This window comes from Ornithodoros turicata, chromosome 3, assembly GCF_037126465.1.
Source record: "Ornithodoros turicata isolate Travis chromosome 3, ASM3712646v1, whole genome shotgun sequence".
NCBI lineage: Eukaryota > Metazoa > Arthropoda > Arachnida > Ixodida > Argasidae > Ornithodoros > Ornithodoros turicata.
The window spans coordinates 101,845,714-101,866,858 of NC_088203.1; the positions used below are offsets into that span (position 1 = coordinate 101,845,714).

The 21,145-nt window shown below is 44.0% G+C and overlaps 1 protein-coding gene across 7 annotated transcripts in view; it reads left to right on the forward strand.

Annotated features, from left to right (window-relative positions):
- Positions 1–20,889, forward strand: part of LOC135389010 (cell adhesion molecule 4-like) — a 596,648-nt gene extending 575,759 nt beyond the window's left edge. For 5 of the 7 annotated variants that reach the window (XM_064618918.1, XM_064618920.1, XM_064618919.1 and 2 more), the window contains 6 exons: positions 95–112; positions 4,576–4,786; positions 9,175–9,465; positions 10,018–10,180; positions 11,225–11,299; positions 12,783–20,889. In XM_064618918.1, the coding sequence (XP_064474988.1) occupies positions 95–112; positions 4,576–4,786; positions 9,175–9,465; positions 10,018–10,148 (651 nt within the window). In that variant the 3' untranslated portion in view covers positions 10,149–10,180; positions 11,225–11,299; positions 12,783–20,889. The remainder of the gene's footprint in view (positions 1–94; positions 113–4,575; positions 4,787–9,174; positions 9,466–10,017; positions 10,181–11,224; positions 11,300–12,782) is intronic. The other 2 variants (XM_064618916.1, XM_064618917.1) reach the window with 1 other exon arrangement.
- Positions 20,890–21,145: the final 256 nt, after the last annotated feature.

Below are 21,145 nucleotides of genomic sequence, written 5' to 3' on the forward strand. Positions count from 1 at the left end.
ATATGCGGTATAGGCGTCTTCATGTTTCAGCATCCCGTAAACAGCGGTGACGCTCCTGTTTCATACTTGCTGTTTCTCTGTTTTCATTTTACAGGATCCAAGAAAATGCATCGTAAGTTGCGTTCCTTGTGTGTCTGCTTTTACTGGATAATTTCTTCGAAGCGAGCTTCTTTTAACTGGTGCACTTTTTAGGCTGTGATCACTCCTTCTCTATCTCTCTGTTTCTCTCTCTCTCTATCTCGCTCTGTTTGCCGTTGTCATTAATGATGCTTCTTTGGAAGGAGTTTCCGAGAGTGGCATGAAATGTCGTTCGTCTAATGAACTCTCTCTGCTTTGATACGCAAGTTTGACGCCCCCCTCGAGCTGTTCGTCATTAAACGCACCGCTTGGCAATTTTTAAACCTGTTCGCGTAACGTTTGCAGCTTGCAACGTTCATCATCCGCCACCAGTCGGCGCTACTGGAATGAGCGTCTACTAACTCAATTATCTGTGGTGTCATACGTTTCGGATAAAAAGAAGAAGAAGAAGAAGACACAGGGAGATTGATAGCTACTTAGATAACGATTTTGGTCGTGTAATGTCTTTCGTGTTCTTTCACACAGTAACTGTACACTCAAAAAAAGAATGAAGAAAAGCGTATCCGGTTTATTAAGTGGGTGCAACTCCGGACAAACGCAGATCGGTCATTTTGAAAGATGATTGAGTACGTCAACGTTATACAGCGATAAAAAAAGTGATAAAAAATACATCTATGTAAATGAAAAAAAAAAGAAAAAGTTGTTTCGACTGTTTTGTGGGAGGCACTTCCAAAACGTGTCACGGAACGGTCACTGTTATTTTAATTCATCGTAAAATAATTTTATATCTTGTGATTACTTTCAGAAGCTACTTCCTCGTAGTGGTACGTCTTTTCTTTTCTTTCCTCGAAAGGTTTAGCACTAGACTTGAAGAGTGTCCATTCGTAGGTGTCCAGGTGTAATTTGCGTAGGAAAAGACGCTTACATTACAATAAGCGTGTTACGCAGTGGTTCTAAAAACAGTTAGATGTATTGCTTGTTAATTCACTTATTACGTATCCGTAGCATAGGCGCGCGCATTAGTTCGGCCGGAAGAGGTATGCGGTTGCTACTGATACAGCGCGTTAGGTTGCGTACAGTACTTCTGTATTCTTATCGCTTTTATACAGGACTACTAGAACTTAATGATCCTGATACCTTAATGATACCTTAATGATACCTGCAAGTGCCCATTCGACAAGTCTCGAACACATGTGGATGTTAGGGCGCGTGAATTCAGTGAGGTTGCGTAATAACAAAAATGTGCACCGAAAACTATCAGCGCTGGTGCGACTGGCTCATCCCATGACTCCATGTAGCGTAACGAGACAAGGTAATCCGAACTTGATGCGATGGTGTCACGAAAAGCATGACGTTCCCGACAAGGATAAGCCTTATGGGACATCCTGAGCTCGACTGGGAAGAACGTCGTGGCAGGCCGTACATAATGCGCCGAGAACAACTTTCGTGACATGCTGGACACAGTGTAGTCTCCCAGCAGGCTTTGGACATATCGATACGACGTATATTTCAGCAGAAACTCCTCTGTGTTTAGATCTGTACCGTCGAGCACTTTCTGTCTTTCTCTTAAGTACTACGCCTTCTGCAAGTACCCCTAGGCTGCTGGTTGGATTGATTACGATGTCAAGCGTGAAAGCCTGTTGCTGATCAGTAAATGCAGTCTGCAAAATTTTGATTGAATTGGTTGGATATGAAAGAGAAATATGGAGAGGTTAGTCCCGACCCAGTCAGGACTGACTACTCAAAAATGCGTTTGTGGTTGGAACACTAGAGCCAGAAAAAAGAGACAGAAGAAAACAACAAAAAAGAAACAGGTCAAGCAGAAGAAAGCGCGCAGTCAATTGTTATGTCGTAAACTATGTTTTTAGTAAACAGTAAGAACGAACTGGTGGCCTCGTCTTCAAGTGTCGAAAGCGTTAGGACTTCGGAGTCGCCCTTAAGGCACAGTCAGGGATGCGCTAACCAGTATTCTTTGGAAGCTTTATAAAGCGATGTATAAGAAGTATATTGTCTACCAGGTGTCACGGGCGGTGCATGTGACTGGAGCAAAGGGATAAAATTATTAATTGAAGCGAATTTTGAAGAGATACTCCGTAGGATGGCTTTGAGTGTCAGAAAAGGTAGAGGAGGTCGTTCCTTCGGAAGAAACAAAAAATGGTTTTGAGGAAATTTTGGTTAGGATTAAGACGATTGAAAAGAGGAAGAAAATGACATAAGAAGGAGAGCTGTGATTCCATAATATTCAGGACGTGTGTGGAACGTTGATTCTGGGTCTCCTCGGTGGATAACAAATCTGCGTTCTGCAAGACAATGACCGTATAGATTTCTCACTGCGCTGCCTCTCTCGTCAATAATTTTTGCTTGTTTTCCCTGTGCGAACTCCAGAAAACAATACAATGTCACTTAAAACGTCATTGAAATGCAAGGATGGTAATCTACATGAGCAGTAGTAAAATAACCCGTACACAACTAATACCCGTCTCATTCATATCGTAATCACGTCATCTCATCCGAATTGAACTGAATCGAATGATGGAAGGGCTCGGTACTAGCATGGTCATATTTCAGCATTGGTGTAGCAGAGAACAGTTATGCTACAAACAGCAGCTTGAGTTTTGTCCTGCGGCTTCTTGTCGGTGTTGGTGTTTCTCTGCATGAATCTGTTTCTGTATCTCGCCTATCTTTCAAACTGTCCTTTCTATCACTCAGTGGCCACTTTAAGTGGAGACGTCGAAGCTCAACCAGTTGTCTGACCTATACAGGGCGTACCATGCTGACTTTGTGTTGCTGCTAACGGCAAACTGCTCGCAGCGAACTCATCGCTGAGCTGTGGTTTCGCCAGTTGTGGAGTTTCCTCTGTACTTTCCTGACATTGTGGCGAGGCCGAAGTCCGGAACTCTAGCGGTTTTAGAGATAGCAGCGACAACGATAGGCAGTTATATATCTCTCGCCCTGCCTCGTCCACCCTGCTGTCTTTTATGCTGGCTGTATTTTGGTAACTTTATCGTATAAAGTTACCAATAGGCCACCTACGTCACGGAAAAAGAAAAACAAGACAAAGATCGTGAAGCGTACCGCGATAAGGGTTTGCCTACATCGCGTATGACGTTTTTCTGTGACGTTAAGTCAGGGCGGGGATATCGACGTCACTGTCGCTCTTTTGCCGATCACTTGCGGTTTGCAGCAGACGGCGGCGGTGAAATAGTTAGGTCCGCGGGGCGCGCTGCGATTACGTTTGTGCTTCATCAGTGGTTTGAGCTGATCAGGTGGACATCAGGATTTAATATCGCAGGTGCAATGCGCTCCCTAAAGTCAATAATTAAAAAGTTGATGAAATTACCTCTGTTACTTAGTCCCCTAATTGAGAAAAAAATGCTGCTTCCTAGTAGCAGCCCCGTTGAGTAATCCAATGGCAAAACTGAAAGCGTCCTCAGACAACTCCCCTTTTTATGAAAATTTGCTGCAGCCGAAAAGAAACGCCGTTATATCGCACTCCTGGTGTTTCAACTGTTATCCGTCGGCGTAACAATGGAAATTTGGACGAGTTGGTGACAGATAATTGAACAAACGAAGAGTGCATACCATAGACATCTTAAGGAGTATGCTAGAAGGAAACCGCCGAAACTGAGACGTGCGGACGAGGAGAGCGCCCTATTGAATCAGCCTGCGTTGCCGCGGCGCGTGCAAAATAAATAATCCGGTAAGCACGTTCCAAGCGTAACGCAAAAGAGTTTTCTACAGCAGTAGCACCCAGCGCTAATCTATGAAACCCTAAGATTTGAAACGAACAGACGAACGACGGCCACGTGGGGACGCGATCACCGCGCACCACCGCCGCTTCCTCGACCAGCAATGACTACAAGCCTGGATAGGGGCGGATAGTGACAAAATCCGTAGCCAACAGAAGCAGTGGAGCAAGCGTTGCCAACCGTTTTCGGAATTGCGCCCGTATTCACGGGCTAGAAATACGCGACGTTCCCTCGGCTGATTCAATATGGCTGCCTCCGAGCGCATGCATTGAGAGAGGGAAGAGCCCCGTTCAAGTTCTTTGCTCTCCTCCGATCCTCCTCCCCGCCTTTCCTTCTAGCCTCTCTCCGTAAGATTTCTATCGTGCGGACGAGACAGCACTTTTACTACAACTGATCATATTGTACATACGTGAGAAGGGGCCGAACGAAAGAGGAAGACTTGAAGGTCACTATCAAGGTATCATGCTCTCCTTCTAGACAAAGCATGATACCCGATATGATCCCTCCCCCTGACGTATCTATAATATCATCAGTTATAGTAAAAGTGCTACCTCGCCCGTCTCACGTACGCACTCTTCGGTTGTTCACTTCAATAATCGTCCGAGATTCCCGCTTCATTCGCAGACAAGGATGTACTTTACATGGAGTGGCCACTGAGTGTAACGTTTTCCGCGCAAGCCTAACACAGAAGCACGCTTGCCATCTTATGCTTTACCTTTCCTTCTGCCTCCTTTTCCGAAATCAACAGGTGACGTGGATTCGTCTGCGGGATTTTCATATCCTCACTGTTGGTCTGGCAACATACACATCGGACGACAGGTTCCAAACGGTGCACATGCAGTACACCAACAACTGGGCGCTGCAGATACAAGACTCCCAACTCAAGGACGAGGGACTCTACGAGTGCGTCCTCAACACCGATCCGCCTGTGCGACAAATTGTGGCTCTCAAAGTGGTCGGTAAGCGCTCGTCTTATTACTATGTGGACGGTATGCAGTGTCTCTAGAAGTGCAACCCAATGCGGTACTTATGATGAAACACTATGCTTTGTATGTACAGTCGACCCGCGGTTATCCGGACTTCATTTATCCGGATCCTGCGCTATCCGGACAAAAAAGCATGGGGACGGATTTCTCCCCATGTATTTCGCCCTCGTTTATCCGGACTTCAGCTTCCGGACTCGGACGAGAATTCCAGGGAACAGAAGTGACTAATACCCAACAATCGGGTTCAGTTATCCGGTCATTGTCCAGGAATGACAATTGGCCCACACCTACTTAAGCGAGGTCGAGAACCCTGATCGTGGCCTTCTTTTTACTGACACAAAGAAGGTGTTGCTCGGAAGAATTTCCTCCCTTTCCGACTTTGCACGTTACACAAAAGTAATTCACTGAGCAGTCTGGTCATTTCAGACTGAGAAGGTCCGCAACGAGGACCCCTGCGCTGCAATCATAGATGACGACATCGTCAGTGTCGTCGCTTCTGATAGTGTTCAAGAAGAATCTGATGATGGAAGCGTGGATGCACCAGCTGTGACGGCAGAAAATGCGCGGGCGGCACTGAGAACAGCGCTATTATTTTTCGAGCAAGAGAACAATATTTCGCGAGTCAATGCAATTCGCAAAGGTTTGCAAGAACTGGATGCGTATATTAGAATGAAACAGATGATAATGGATAGCTTTCTGCGTAATGGTCAATAAAGATGTCCTTTTAGGATCACTCTGGATTTTCGTGTTTCACTTATCCGGTTCCCCCGCTATCCGGACATTTTCACAGGAAACGAAGCCGTCCGGATAAACGCGGGTCGACTGTATTTGTTCTTTCTATGTGTGCCAGCCTCAGAACATAAATTCCCATCATGTTCTGCGGTGCTTATGTTTGCAGCGGTTCCTATCAAAAACTGTATTGTCATAATAGTGACGTTCCACAGCTGCAGTGTACTGTGCTCCATCACAAGCAGATTTGCCATCTATCGAAATGGTGTCACCCTGGCCTGACACCACCCAGTCGCATCCCGAACGGAGCACCGATAGTTCAAATAGGAAATCATTGAGGCAGTACTGGAGCTCCCTTTATTCTTAGCCATTGCTTTCTTCTCAGCTCACTACGTGAGCCTGTCCGATGTTAGCCCGTTTGTTCGTAGGTGTCCTTGTTAAGGTGCTCTTCGCACGCAATCCAGATTAGATTAATCTTCGACGGCGCATTCCTGTGTCATATAACAAATTAGTATGCATTCTTCCTAAGCGCGTGAGGGATTCGTGTATGTTCCAAACGTCCTTTCCCGGATATAGACACCTGAGACACAATAGTGCTTAGCTGTTATTCAACTTCGCCTTCCGCTATCATTATCTGAGGATGATACTCGCCCGGCGGAACGCGTCCAAGCAACGCGGATCCTCTCGGCACTGATCGCCTCTTCGGCTCACTTACTAAGCCGGGCTTAACGACTGTCTTCCCTGGTGACGGTGTCCGTGCAAAGTGCGACGCGTTTGTTCGCATTTGGATAATTCGGGGACACGCGCTGCAGTCGGACTAGATCGTTCCGTTACCTGAGAGCTCCAAACCTGGTCGAGGGTCCTTCTCAGCGGACGCCTATTATTTCGTGATACCTAAGGAAAGGCTTAAGTAATGCTAGAGAGCGGCGCGACCCTTTTTGGGATGTTCAGAAGGTACCTTCGTCAGCGGCTTTCAAATATGGCATTCTAATTCGGTACGGATGAAGACATTCGATGTTTCCCGAACATTGTTTCAGTATTCCACACTTTTTTTTTCTCTCTCTCTCTCTCTTTGGTTTCCGTTATCCAGCGGCATGGCCGGGTGGATATACGTTCTCTCATTAGTAGTTTTTTTTTTAAAGTTCTATGTTAGGTTAGCTTAGGTTAGGTTAAGTTAGCTTAGGTTAGGTTAGCTTAGATTAGGTTAGGTTAGGTTTGCCGCGAAGCAACTGTGGCTATGAGTGGCGTACAGACGTGTACAGATGGAGAGAGTAAGGCAGGAAGGAGTGAGGAACACGGGGATTAGTATGCGTCCTGGGCCGACTTCAGGAGGAACTGTGCCGACATCCGTCGGGAAAGTCTTGGGAAAACCCTGGGAAAACCTCAGACAGTACAGCCTGTGGTAGGATTCGAGCCCACCACCTCACATTCTCCCACCACGACCTTGGCTGCCGCCAACGAGCTGACATCTTAACCCACCCGGCCATGCGGTTGGTGCACTGAGGCACAACTGACACGCGAAAATAATACCTGAGAACATCTAAGCCGATGGTCATTGGTTACACCGTAGTAACGTAAGTCTAGATAACATTTGAGTTTTAAAAAAAATACACTAATAGTACCGTTACAGCAGAAATTTGAGTGCTGATTAAAAGCGATAACTGTTTGTTCGCGATGCTGGGTAATGTAACTCAAACCTCTAGACTGTAGTAATGCAAGCAAACCGATTGTTCGCTTATATTTTTCGTCATTAATAAATAAGCTCGAAGCTCGATATTATTGTGTAAACAATGACCAGCCATTTCTAATATGTGTCAGGTTTAGAAAAGTTCTCGTTGATCACCCCCAGGTATCACCGTGTTTTATTTCTTGCCTCTCTCTCTCTCTCTCTCGCTCTCTCTCTCTCTCTCTTGTGTTAAGCAGAACGGAAGGCAGCATAGTAGATAGGACTGATTGCATCGCAGGAACGCATTCACACGAAACGTTATGATTCATTTCCGCCAGAGCCCAGTTTTATCAAACACGCCGGCCATCTTTTTATTCAAACAGAGTAACACGCTGTCTTTCTATCTCTGCTTTCTTCTCTTTTTTCCTCCGTTCTATTTCCGAGTCGTCTTCTTCTTTCCGCTTCTCTCCTCTACTTCATTTTCTCCTTCCGCCTATTGCGCCATTGCTGATAGAGAACGAAAATCAGGCAGGACGAAAGACGTCGACCTGACACCGCGCCACGCATAGTAAGAGAGAAAGAGGGTGGGGGGGGGGGGGGGACGAAGGCATTTTTCTCGTTCCTGAAAAGAAGCCTCCTTGTTGGATGTCCGCCGACAAGGACATATTCTCGCGTTCACATTACGATGCGTCGTCACGACTCTCAATCGTGTCCTTAGACGAAGCAAACTGGCGAAAACCTCGGCCGGCGTCGTCCTCTGTTCTGCATATGTTAGCGGGAGAGTGATTCGTACCGTGTACGATGGTCGCAGCATATTCGAGCGCCCCCTTTTGACGATTCAAAAGGACGTCAAGTGAAGCACTTTAAAAGCGAAATGGCTTTAGTTGGCGATGTCGACTTTGTATTTCAATCTTTGTGTATGCGGTTAGATTGCGTTCGTTGGACACGTCAGAGCAGACGTGAGACCGTAGAGCTATAAAACGTAATGTAAGCCATTCAGGATACACTACGCTACGACAAATATCCATATCTGCGCGCCGTATTTTCGTGGATAATGTGTATATAGTTTTACGCAGGAAGTTATAATTCGTCGCCGCGGCGTTAGCGTGCTGGCCATGTCACGTCGAGACTGGGAGGTACCCGGGTTCGAATCCCGGTGCCGGCTGTGCTGTCTGGGGTTCTTCCTCGGTTTTCCTCAGACGCTGTCAGACGTATGTCGGCACGGTTTGCTTAGAAGTCGGCCCAGGACCGCACATTCCCCCAGGGCGTTAGTCGTGACGTTGCCCACCTCTGTGAGGCCGACAACGGTGAGCTCTAGTACCACCACCACCAACACCTCTTGTTCTGTGTACGTTTATTTGCGTGTGATTAAAAATAAATGAATTAACTTCGGGCCCCAAAAATTGGAAAGTGGCCAACTTAACTGTTTAATAATTGGGAAAATTATACGTACACCGGAGATGTCGACCTCTAGGTATAGGTACGTCCTTCGGAAGAAATGGTTCACAAAGGGCACCGTATAATTCACATCAGCAAAATACGCCGATGTGATCGTTTTCTGCTGGCAGGAAAATGTCGGAAGCCGCCAAAACAGGATATAAATAAAGTTACGCGACCTCAGAATGATGTTACGCATGACGTGTGACGAGGACACAATGATGATTTCGCCACAAGTGACCGCTTGAGGGTGGTTTCAAAAATGGAAAGTGCGTGGCATCCCTGTGGTAGTGAGAGTGCTGGTCGTACATATCGAGGCGGTTTACGAACTTGGAGAATGGGCGAGAGCGCCGTTTTCTTACAGCCTCCTCTGCTTTCCCCCATTTTTCTCTCTCCCCCCCCCCCCCCCCCCCCCATTGTTTCTTCTTGACTCTCTTCCACGTCCCGTGGCTGACTGACTGACTGAGGCCCTTGAGGTTTCTATACCTGAAGCACGTTCAACCCGTCTTTTCTTCTCTCCTTTCCGCAGTTCCCAAAGCGAGGATAGTTGGTGCCCCAGATCTGCACGTAGAAGCCGGGTCGGCGCTCAACCTGACGTGCACCATCAGTGAAAGTCCCGAACCTCCTTCTTTCGTTTTCTGGTACCACGAGGATCGGATGGTGAACTTCAACCAGAACCGGATCACGGTAGCGAAGGCCGGCAACGATTCAGCCGTCTCCCGGTTCTTGATCCCTTCCGTGGGGATCCACGATTCCGGAAACTACACCTGCAAACCTTCCAACGCCAATGCCACTTCCATCCTTGTGCACGTCCTGGAGAGTAAGTACCCGCTTTCAGTTCAAAAAACTGATCCTGATACGACTCGTTAAAGAGTTAAAACGGAATCGTATAATCCGAGATCTTGTCAGCAGTGATTCACGCTAATTGCAAGTACCTCTTTATTTTCTTTCTTGTAAAGGTTGCTTTGTCGCATAAGCACGTCTGATGTGGTAAAGCACCCTTTACAGTTTGTATCATCGTGAATCAGCGCGGTCCTGGATCTCTGTTTTAGCAGGGACATGCCAAAAGTGAAGTCAACGTCTTCAATGATACAGGCATAACGGATATAAAACAATGAAGCTTTCTATGTTTGTTCCGAAGAAATGTAGACTGCTACATGAAAATTTGTACAGAATAAACATAGAAAAACTTCAGTATTCGTTTTGTTTAGTAAAGGTTGCTTCGCCACATAAACGCTGTTGATGTGGTAAAGCACCCTTTACAGTTTGTAGCATTTCTGTTTTGCGTTCTGTTCACATTTGTGTGCGATATTCGACAGCGCCCTCATTCTGAGTACCCTCCCAGCTAAGAACTCCGTGTTTCTTTCTCCAGGCCATCGTCGGCTGGCAGCCGTTCAGAACGATGCCGGTCTAGCGGTCCCTTCGGGTGGTGCCTTGCCCTGCCCTGTGCCACAGCTCCTTTGCGTACTCCTCGTAGCGCTGGTGGCCAGGTGTGACAGATGACCATCTTGGGCCCAGCTTCAAGTCCTTCCCTTGTAAGCCTCTCACTCTCCCGCACTTAAGTTTTGACGCGAATTCTTTGCGAATTCTCTCTATTAGCTTGACCTGATGCTAATGGTGTTTGCCTCGTCCAAAACTGTCACGGACCAAAACAGAGTCCGTCCTCTCAAAACACTTGTAAATGCTTCATTAAAGCATTTACTTTTATCATTACAAGCCTTTACAAGTATTAAAACTTGTAAAGGGTTGGCAAGCGAAGCACTACAGCAGTGTAGCTCTAACAATCCCTTTCTTGGGTCTAGTGTCGTCTTACCTTGCTGTCGGTTTTTTCTTTAGGCACTTTAAGATTAAGGTTTAACTTTTTGTGTAGAGAACAAGGATTGCAAGTTGCAGGCACACAAGTTATGTTCATTTTATGCAATTCTCGTAATATATTCGGATTATTCGAGACGCAATTCGTGGACATAGTCTTATTCAAGGAGGGTCAGTGACCGACCCATCTTACTTCCCATAATGCTTCAGCTGTCAAAACAGCATATGCTTCGATTACCACGTCCCTGTTGGGAACAGCTGTGGGAAAGTGGACATGTCTTTCCGAAAACCGCACTTCAAACAATGGCAGCCACACGACGGGCCGTGATGATATTTCACCCGGAATCATCACGCATCTTCTTTCTTTCTCTGTTGTTCAGCGAAATCTGATCGTTTATCGAATTGCTGTACCACAAGAATTGCATTCTAGCAGAAAAGGGCACGAATTGTTCGTTAGGCACATGTCTGCCATTTATTGCTGCATGTGGTTGTTGAAGAGAAGAAAGATGAATTTTATTGCCGCGCCGCTTAGTTTTACTGCGTTATGAGAAGCGTTAAAACTCAGTTAAGAATAATAAACAGATGGAATTTATGGCAGACGTTAAGGAAGGACTGCATAATTTTGTCTTGCATTGATTGTGATGAAAGGGAAATGGCGTGGCATTACATATGCAGAGGCCGTTCGATTTCGTATCTGTGTTAATAGATCCTACGTAATGTGAAAGTTGATGGCACATATTGATTTTTCTCCTGGTAATCTTTTACAGGTACATATGTACCCTTTCATGGTGGATTGTCTGAAAGTGCACGTCATGGCCACTATGACAACACAGCTGTCAGAAGTATGTGTAATTCATAGACACTATGTAAATGGAAATACGCATAACGAAGATGGATTCCAGTTAAATGAAGGTCTCTAACGTCACTATTCAGTGTAAGAAGTGTTGTGTGGGGAAACCTCTCCCATGAGTACTGCGCTGCTGTTAAAGTACTAATGTACGTTCCACAGCAAAAGTAGAGGACTTGTAAGTGAGGGAAATACCAATTTTTCGAAGGTTCATTTACTCAGTCACTACTGTCCGCTTAAAAATCTAATACGTAAACTTCAGCAAAAATCGCCATGCATTTGCACAATTTATTAAGGATCTGTACTGTGGTTCTGTTAACTTTCTTTTTTGAAATAATTATAATATGCAGTAGATATGGGCATATATTTTGTTGCTTTCAAATTAACAGGTTGCCCATCGAACTTTAGAGGTACATTTGTAAAATGACTACCCAAAGGGCCTTACACAGGACAGTGGTTCCCAAGCACGCTTTCTGGCCCGCAGAACATCTGACATGGAGTTACGATGATAAGTTGTGTGAGGGAAATTGGTGTGGTGAAATGTGGTGGTAGAACAGTACAGATTTTCAGGCATCACATCTTATCCTTTTGCCGTAATGGTTGGATGGAGTGGTCGGCAGGTTTCGTCGAATCTTGACATTACAGCGTGTCATATTATGGGACCTAATAATGGCACACATAAAACCTGGGAGCCATGACTGCACAAATGTGTAACGCAGTTCTGTGTCGATACATGTGCTGTTATTGCGTGATGTGATGTGATAGAAAAAGGAAAAAAAAGGGGATTTAAGTCGCGACAAAGTCAGACTGGCTACCCCAGACCACATAGCCGCAGTTAGTCGAAATAAATAAAAAGAAATAAAGAAATAAATAGAACGAGGGAGAAAACCCTGTAGTTGGGATCCGGGAGACAAACATCCTGAACTAGTGGTAACACTCTTCACAAACGAGGGACTAGAAAGTCTCACAAAATGTCAATCAGATGAGCTGTTGCTATTGTTATTGCACCCAATAATATTCTCTTCAGCTTCCACTCAACACATGTTGTAAGAGATTATGACCGCTCAAAAAGTAGCTCACTATAGTTCAAAAATTCAATAAATGGCATGAAGAACCACAGACATTGGTGAGGGATGTGGAGGTTATTGACCCTGTTCAGCGCTCATAGGCCAAGCTTGCATTACAATGCCTGAATATCTCATTCGTATGACGTGGACGACCTGTCTAGCTCGTTGCTATTTGGTCACAGGGCTAGTCTTCACTTTTGTAACAAAGCTGTCCAAATTAAACGTTTGATAACACATATTTTGCATGTCTAATAGCCAGTTAGTGTTTCAAAAACGAAAAATCCTGTCATCTTGGGATTTCTGTAAGCTTCAACCACTGTACTGCGGAGCCTATTGACCACAGAGGGAGGTGTTGTGTTCCATTCACACAGAGTTATGTTTAATTCACTCACTTAAGCATTTCCCTCATAGGCCCTGCTGAAGTGGTGTGAAGAAAAGAAAACTTCTGGAAAAGAAAAAAAAGGCCAAGTTCGTTGAAAGTGAATCTTCAGCCTTACTTATGATTTTGTTGACGAACAAAAGCCAAACACCAATCAAGAGATATATGTGTGCTTGCCGGCTAGATCTACTTCACTACTGAACTCTCACAGTGCAAGAACTGCCTTATGCTCGTAACATCTTCCTTGCCCTGCAGTCTTGCCACGAGAGCCAGCATCGCTTCTCTGCTGCTGATACAGACAGTACATTGTTATACGTTGCTGCTGCTGCTGCTGCTCCAGTGTTTATCTTCTGCAGGCTGTGTTGAAACTCGGACAAACATTTGTACAGCGTTCTGTGAACTACGGCAGATGGCTCGCTGTTATTTTCGTGGTGGTTACCTACATGTGTCGTCTGCATGTTGCAGATCGCATTGTGTTTTTTTTTTCTTTGTTTTTTTTTCTTCTTTCTTTTAGCCCGGAAGACGTCTAGTCGCGTATTTACGTTTGTACAAAGTTTTAACTTTTGTTTCGAGAGAAAAAAAAAAATCAAATACAATTGAAGTTGGAAACGCGACTGTTGCAATGTGTGAAAGATAAGACTTGAGAAGTGTTTACAAGGGTAAGTGGGGTCTTCACTACCATTTTTTAATGGCCTGTTATATGAAGGAGCTCATTGGGATATCACATTTGCCAAGAAATTGGGGGCTCTAGGAAGAATCCTTAATGTCAGCTCTCTTGAAATTGAGCGGATCATCGAGATTTTTTATACTTTCATCGTTAAGGAATCAAAAAGGGGAAAAAAAAATATGCACGGATAAAAATTATCCATACCTACATTAAATAGAGTGCCTTCTGTGCTGCTAATATTTTGTCTAAGAGATTTCTGACTTATTGTGATAGTTCTCTCAGTGTATCGCTCCCTCTGACAATGTCTGCATGTCTAAGTTTTCTTTTAATGAATTTTTCTTCTCAAAGCAACACTTGTTTTTCTTTTATGCCATTCTTCCGGCCTCACCATTTTTTTTAACACCAATGAATCATGTTAAGGGTTCTTCCTGATGCCTCTTTTTGTCATTCGATGCAATGAGTTGAGATTCAAATTTCACAAAAAGTTGTCAGACACCCTCATTTTTTTTGTGTTGCATATATCTCATTGTGCAATGAAATGATGCTATCCTCTCTGAAGCCGTTACTGATTAACTTATTTATTGACTTCACTCATTTCATCATCCTCGTAGAAACACTCTACAGGAAACGTACATTGTAGTTTCAGTATTAGTTTGCTTTGTTTGCACGATGGGATGAGAATTCAGGGTTTGTAAGTCTTGTCAGTTTTGTGTGAACAGCTGTGACTGTACTAACCTTGCTCTTTCGTCATTCTCTTACTCTAACATTGCTGTTGTCTCTTACTAATTATGCAGGGAGTGCTAGAAGGTGTAAAGCATGTTAGTTGAAACTGATGATGGTAGAACGTACTGATGCCCATGTCAGTCCTTGTCTTCAGTGCATTCTGCATTGATTAGATAAGGTATTTTAGTTCTCATACTATGTGATGTCTAATGGGTGCTCTATTTTATTAGCATTTCAATGGGGTGATTTGTAGAAGAAAAGTGGAATAACAGAAAGAACAGTGGTCACTACAAAAGATACTTGAACAGCTCTTGAAGTGCAGTTTCTTGTACTCATACGTTTCAGTATTTCTGTTTCGTATAATATTTTTTAGTGACCACTTCTCTTTCCAAGTTTCTTTTAGCATGTCCAGTCGTCGAGTAACAGGCCTCAGAATGTAGTTATGCTCCGCCACTTCATTCGGAATTTCGAAGTATTTGTTTCGTGACACTTTGCAACCTAAAATATGCACTAATGCAGTTTTGTACTAATGAGAACATCTAGTAACCCCAATATCTTTAGCGTACAAAAAGACATAGAGCTAAGGCGAGCTCTATCTTGGGACGACACCAACGGAGAACTCTGAAATGAAACCAACTAAGCAACAGACAGCAACTTTATTTGAATGATGATGATTGGAGAGTTTCATCGCCAGGGGGCCATACTCTACCCCCATTGCTGGCAGTAATATGGTGAAATGGAATACTGTCCTACTAAGCACGTCAAAGCAGGTGACAGTCTTCTTTCAAAAAGCAGAATAACGATAATACATTTGAGCTGGCACAGCACAGCAGTAGTGCTCATGATAATCTGTTTCGACGATTAGCAGGCATACACCATCCAATACAGCAAACTGGAATACGGAGCACTTCTATTGAGAAAGTTACAGGGAAAGTAGACATACAACTGCCACACTTTATATCGGAAGAGGCCTTCCTTAGATGCATTGATAAACGTGTGGCTACAGTTTGTCCCTTCATATTTTAGTTTAAAGGATGCTTTGGCGATGATGACGAGAGCTGGCTGCTCTTTCTCTAATTTACTAAAAACTTGATAAAATAAACACACGTGTGACACACTTTGAATTGGAACATGATAAGCGTAGTAGCAGCTGAGGAAAATGATACACAGAGGGATGACGACAACAATTCTCATTTGCAATTAAAGAGTACTACTGGATTAAAAATGCACCAACAGTGGGATATGAACCCATGCCCAAGACACAATATGTGGAGAGTCAACTTGTGTATCTGAGCAACGGCTGATGCGTTTATCAGAAAGTTAGTAGTATTGCGAAAGGTAGAATTTCTTACCGGAAGCTAGAGGGTGCGAGTTCGTGACCCACTTTTGGTGCGCTTTCACGAATGAATAGGATAATCAATTAACAGTATAAAGTGCTCTGTCATATCGTGACATAAATGACATTTAGGTAGCTTAAAACGCACACAACGCTGTGCTGCTTGGGAAACATCCCATGTCATTATCACTTCTCCTTCACTTATTGAACTTCACTTCTCCTTCATTATTTATTTATTCTCATTCATTCTTCGTTGTTGTTGTTGTTGTTGTTGTTGTAGATCGCAGACCAATAGCGTATACGTCACATTGAACTGTGCAGAGAGGCTGAGGCTGTGCGACTGCTATCGTATTTCGCGTGACCTTCGTCACTCAGGACTGCGAAGCGCCCTCTCTGCTTATCCCGCTTTGTTACTTTACAAGAATCAAAAATTATGTTACCATTCATTTACGCAAATAAGCAAACATTCTCTTCAATCTGCTACCCTAAAAATCACGTTCTGCCTGAAGTGACGAGTGTACCAATCCCATCCTCGCTAACCTGCCGGTATCGGGGTAGAGTAAAAGGCCTCCCATGATCAATCGACAAACAAATATATCTTAATCGTCTTCACGAGCTTAGAAAATGTTACAGCAACATAGAGCGCCTTAGCCTTTGCTGTGTTCCTGAGCACTGGTACATTTTCCCATAGTTATTGGCTTTGTTTTATCTACGGATTTTCCAATTTATCGATTGCAGACTCTTTCGCCTGTTCCCTCTGTTAGCGGAAACCCATCACTCATTATGAATCTGGTACGCAAAGTTTCCGGACTGGCCGATAAGGGCCACGTAGCATACTGTCGCTATTAGCATAAGCCTCTTGTTGGGTACTTGTTCTAAAGTTAAATTAAAATAGCTTAGCTTTTTTTTTTTCTCGAAGCGTACTACCATTTGTGGGTATTTTGTTTCTGCGTGTCCATAGCAGCAATTGGCACTGTACGGTCTACAGAAGAACAATTAACGATTAATCAGACACATTAGGCATAATTATTGTGAACATAATAGCGAAACTTCGCGAATCTGTTGCGAAAACGATGGTAGAGTTTTCCTCCATCGTCTCAACTACAAAAGCTTTATACTCTTGATGACACTCGTACTGTTCATGATTACAATTACCTCCTGCTATTAATAGCTCTGGTGCTCTTCTAAAGAATATTTTACGCAGCCTGTTTCCTTTCCGCATTAAACGCATCTGCTTCAGGTTCCCGATTGTATTTCAAAGCACGTTTCCCAAACAGAGGCGAATGCAATCTCGAAAACTACATGCTACAGAAACTATACATTTCATTTATCATGATCTGCTTCCGTGCCTTCTTTCTCCAATTCATCTTACACGAGGAATGTAGATCTATCTTGCGATTCAGCTCCTTTCAAAGAAGAAGCAATACATATGAACGGATCTGGACGTCTTTAATGTTATTCGAAGAGATTCCGTGCAAACATGCACTTGCTTCTGAAGAACGTCCTCTCTTCCTTGACATGCTCAGGTTCATTAGAAGCCTCGTTCCCGGTGACGACGACATGACTAGCAATATCTCTAATAGCTTTAACATGAACACTAGTTCAATAATGTCCACGAGCGTTGCATCACTAAATGTTTCATGTTGGACCCTGCAGTCTCAAGCTAAGCAGAGATATAGCGTGCTATTCTTAGTATAATAATCTTAACCATCTAACGGTCTGATGGCCTTTATAATGGATAGGCGCATTGCATGCTGAGAGCCCATTGGAGCGCATAGTTACGTGCACCCTCTTGCGGGCTGCACAAAGATTGTGAAAGTTATTTAATAGTGTGAAGGTTTCGGCACGGCCTTCTCTCGAAATAAAATATGACACCTCTAACTAGCGTCCAGCATGGACGGGTTTACGAAAGAAAATTAATTTCAACTCCACTAAATCCAAATAATTTCCGGACGTTATGAGCTTAAATTGTGTTGTCCTCATTGGTTCATTCTCGTGTAATGAGACGTTGAGAGAAATTGGGGCTATCCCTATAGTGCTATTCGCCGCATCAATAATAATAATATAAGAAATTCGCCTGAATATCGTGTCTACACCTTAATTACTTAATTAACCTATTACTTGTGGGTTTCATTGTACTTAATCCTAGTTACTGTTATGCTAGTTAAAATGGCAGTAATTCCAACTAAAACCACCTCAGCGAATCGCCTGTAGCACTCACGTTGTCCCATCAAAGCAGTCATTAGGTCGTTCTATCGCAATGTATTTTCCTCTTTAGTTTCATTTTTTATTTACCTATGCGGGATACCTTTATTAAGACATTGTAACATCGATTGGCAGCTCGCTTGATCATAGTCTAAATACTAACGCAATAGAGCAATGTTCGGAATGTTCACGTTAAATCAGTGAGAAGAGAAGCTAAATTTGGCCCGAGAGAAAAGAAGATAACCAGGAATGGCACATTGCAAAAAAACATGTAAGTGGAAGCTCGTGATTATGACCACGGCCGTTCCCGCAAATTTTGGTCATAAAGCGAATTGTCATAATGACGAACACCACGTGTTGCGAGTCGTACCGTACCCCTTTAAGTAAGCTTCGAAATTTAGAAAATTACGTAAGCTGGATCGTGGATACCGTAGGTCGTACTATACCCTGGGATAACTCTCTCTCTCACTCTCTCTCTCTTTCTCTCTCTGTGTCCACTGGGCGAGATCCCGCTGGGTGCATGGTCTTGAATCTGACACATGTCCGCTCCTTCATTATTTTTCCCCCTTGGGAATTTATTCTATTCCCCTTGTTTTCAGACATGGTCGATGAATGCCGTATGACTGCAGCAGCTCACTGTGACCCTGTGACCAATGACAGTGCTCCTTTAAGCACGTCACACAGTGGCGTCACGAATCACCACTACAGCGGGCCCGCGTTTTTGCCGTTATAGGTCAGAAGAACCGCAGCGCCGGCTCAGTGACCGAAGGTCATAGTAGCGAGGGTAAAGTGTTCGCTCCTAGTTGTGCTGAAAATACCAGTCACTGTCATATAAACGAGATGTCATATTAACGAACAAGAGTTACATCCGGAGGCCGTCGGGTGGGAACGGTTCCCAAGAGAAATGATCACAAAGCGGGGATGTCCGAAGTATTTAACACAGATACAGCTCAACGTAACCCCAACAACACCGGATATCCTTTAGATGTACGAATAACGTCCAAACGAGTTCGTACGTCCGATGGATATCCCTCAGATATCCATAGGACGTGCGAATCCGTTGGGACATTATTCGTACATGCTGAGGTCGTCCGGTGTTGTTGGGGAAATATCAGTAAGCGATAACGGAGCCAGTGGTGCAAGCATCGGAGAAGTTGTTCTTCAGAGTTGTTCAGAAGAGAAGAACATTGAAGCTAAGGCTACTATCTCACACGCTATTGATCGCGCCTATGATTCGAGTACCCTTCGATTCTTTTTCGGTTGCTATGAGGAGCACTTCAGCGTCTGCAACGAGAGTTGCCAGATTTGCACTTGAGTCCTCAACTTGAAAGATTTGCTCTCTGATACTTTGCACCAGTCTCTAGAGGGCAACACGGGATCTTTTTTCTTTCTTTCACGCTTTCAAGTTTTGTCTACCTGAACGCGTCGATGAAAGCCTACCTGTGCTATCAGACGTGCAGCACTACAACAGGTGTTCCCGTCTCGCTGAATCATCGATAAATCGATCAATTGGGCTTGAGTCAAAGTTGGAGCAAACTGCACCGGTGAAAGCGTTAACGCTGGTGGAATATGTAGGTCATATGTGTTGGTTGTGAGCGTATACCGGTGACGCTAGGATTTATTTATTTATTTATTTTTTTTGTAAGGCCAGGGATAGTACTTGTCTCAGCATTTGACGTAAAAAGACATCCGAACGAAACATCCTAATGATATTACAAAGCATAGTTCAAGGAAACCTTGAGCTTGAGGACACGTAAAAGACGACGCGCACACGAAGGCTCGTGTCCTCAAGCTCAAGATTTTCTTGCACTATATGAATCTTGCCGAGCTAGCCGCCATCCACTCATTTCTCTCAGTATTACATTTCTGTTTCTTGTCCCGAACTTCGAAAGAAGAACGCGACGTTCCCTGCCATCCTAAACCACCGTGTCGGTCACAGCTGTTCACAGCCTTTGCTGGTTACTCGTTGTGTTGTCGGCGTACTTGCAAGCTGGTCATGTGAAATGTTCCTATTGTTATTTTCTGTTCCCCGCTCCCTTTGTCACGAAGGAATGTACAGAAGGTGTGACTGTGTGTGTGCTTTCTAGTCCAGGTTTCAAATGTCATTTATAAAGTTTTTTTTTTGTTCTTCGCCTGTTACAACTGCCATAGACATCTCCCATACTCTGTTTCTTCTTGAAGTGCACGCGTGGAAAAGCGGAGTGCGTTTCAGAAAAGCAATTACGATGGCTGAGGTTTTTGTTTCTTTCTTAAACCAAAACAAACCGACAAGCAAAGCAAATTCGAGCAAACTCACGCTGTGCGAAAGCCGACAATCATCCCGTGCCGTCGGATGTCACAATTTGTCCAATCTTAAACCACATTAAAAAAACATTGGGCTGTAACCTTGCAAGAAACACGTAAATGTGTAGTAATTTAATAACGTTTCCCTCAAACGAAAGGAATTAACACTAAATAAACCAGTCCACACTGAAATGCGTCCATATCTGTAAAGCCATAATTTTATTCCCTGCGTCGTATACGCAGCCAAACGAGCCTGAATTCGACTCTTCATTCAATGAATACGTGCTCACAGTGGTGATGCTTTGCTCAGGCAGCGACAAAAATTCCTTACTTCTTTGCGTCTTGTTCTCCTGTTCACCTACCATGTCTAACAGCGATTCAGCATAAGCAGCGAAACAAAAAGCCGTAAATAAAATGGGCTCGCTAATGAACTTCACTTGTTCAGCGGAGCAAGCACGCTGCTCTGATTAGTCTCTGTATTTTCATTCTTTGGAACCAACCAAGTCGCTTGTGGTAATGAACGCCTATTTTCATGCAACCCATTTTTTTTTTGTCTGGCCTGCTTTGTAAATGGCTTCATATATTTGCATCACACAAGAGAGGACAAGTGCAGCAATCGTCTCGGCGAAAAAAAATAAATAAAAGTATTTACTTCTGGCAACTTAGTGCGCAATACGGGTCACCTTTACATTTTCTTGTTTGCAGACTTTTCTGCGCGTCATCGCATGCGTCCGATTTTAGGAGCTTGCTAATTTAGTGTGTACACTCATCTCGCCGACGCGATTCGTCGGCTCAGAGTCACGTGATGTCACACGTTCGCCCCAAGTTGCCAAAATGAGATGGAAATGTACATATAATGAAGACGACGTTTCGCGACTCTCTGTACATTCTTTGATGTTCAAATAAATTCACGTATTTAATAGGCCATGGCTAATGGATGTATAATGCTGGTGTGACGTGGTCTTATTTATTTTTGCCTTTTTATTTACATGGGAAAACTTTACGATTATGAAACCGGTGCGTGAAGGATCGAGAGTGCCATTTTTGCCATTTTTCGCAATTTTTCATTGAGGTGAGTTGTGGTTACTCCTTCGATGACACCTACCTCATCTCTACACAGCCGGTGTTGACCCATGCGATGTTTCATCGAAGTCTGTTGGATACGGACCCAAAAATGGGCA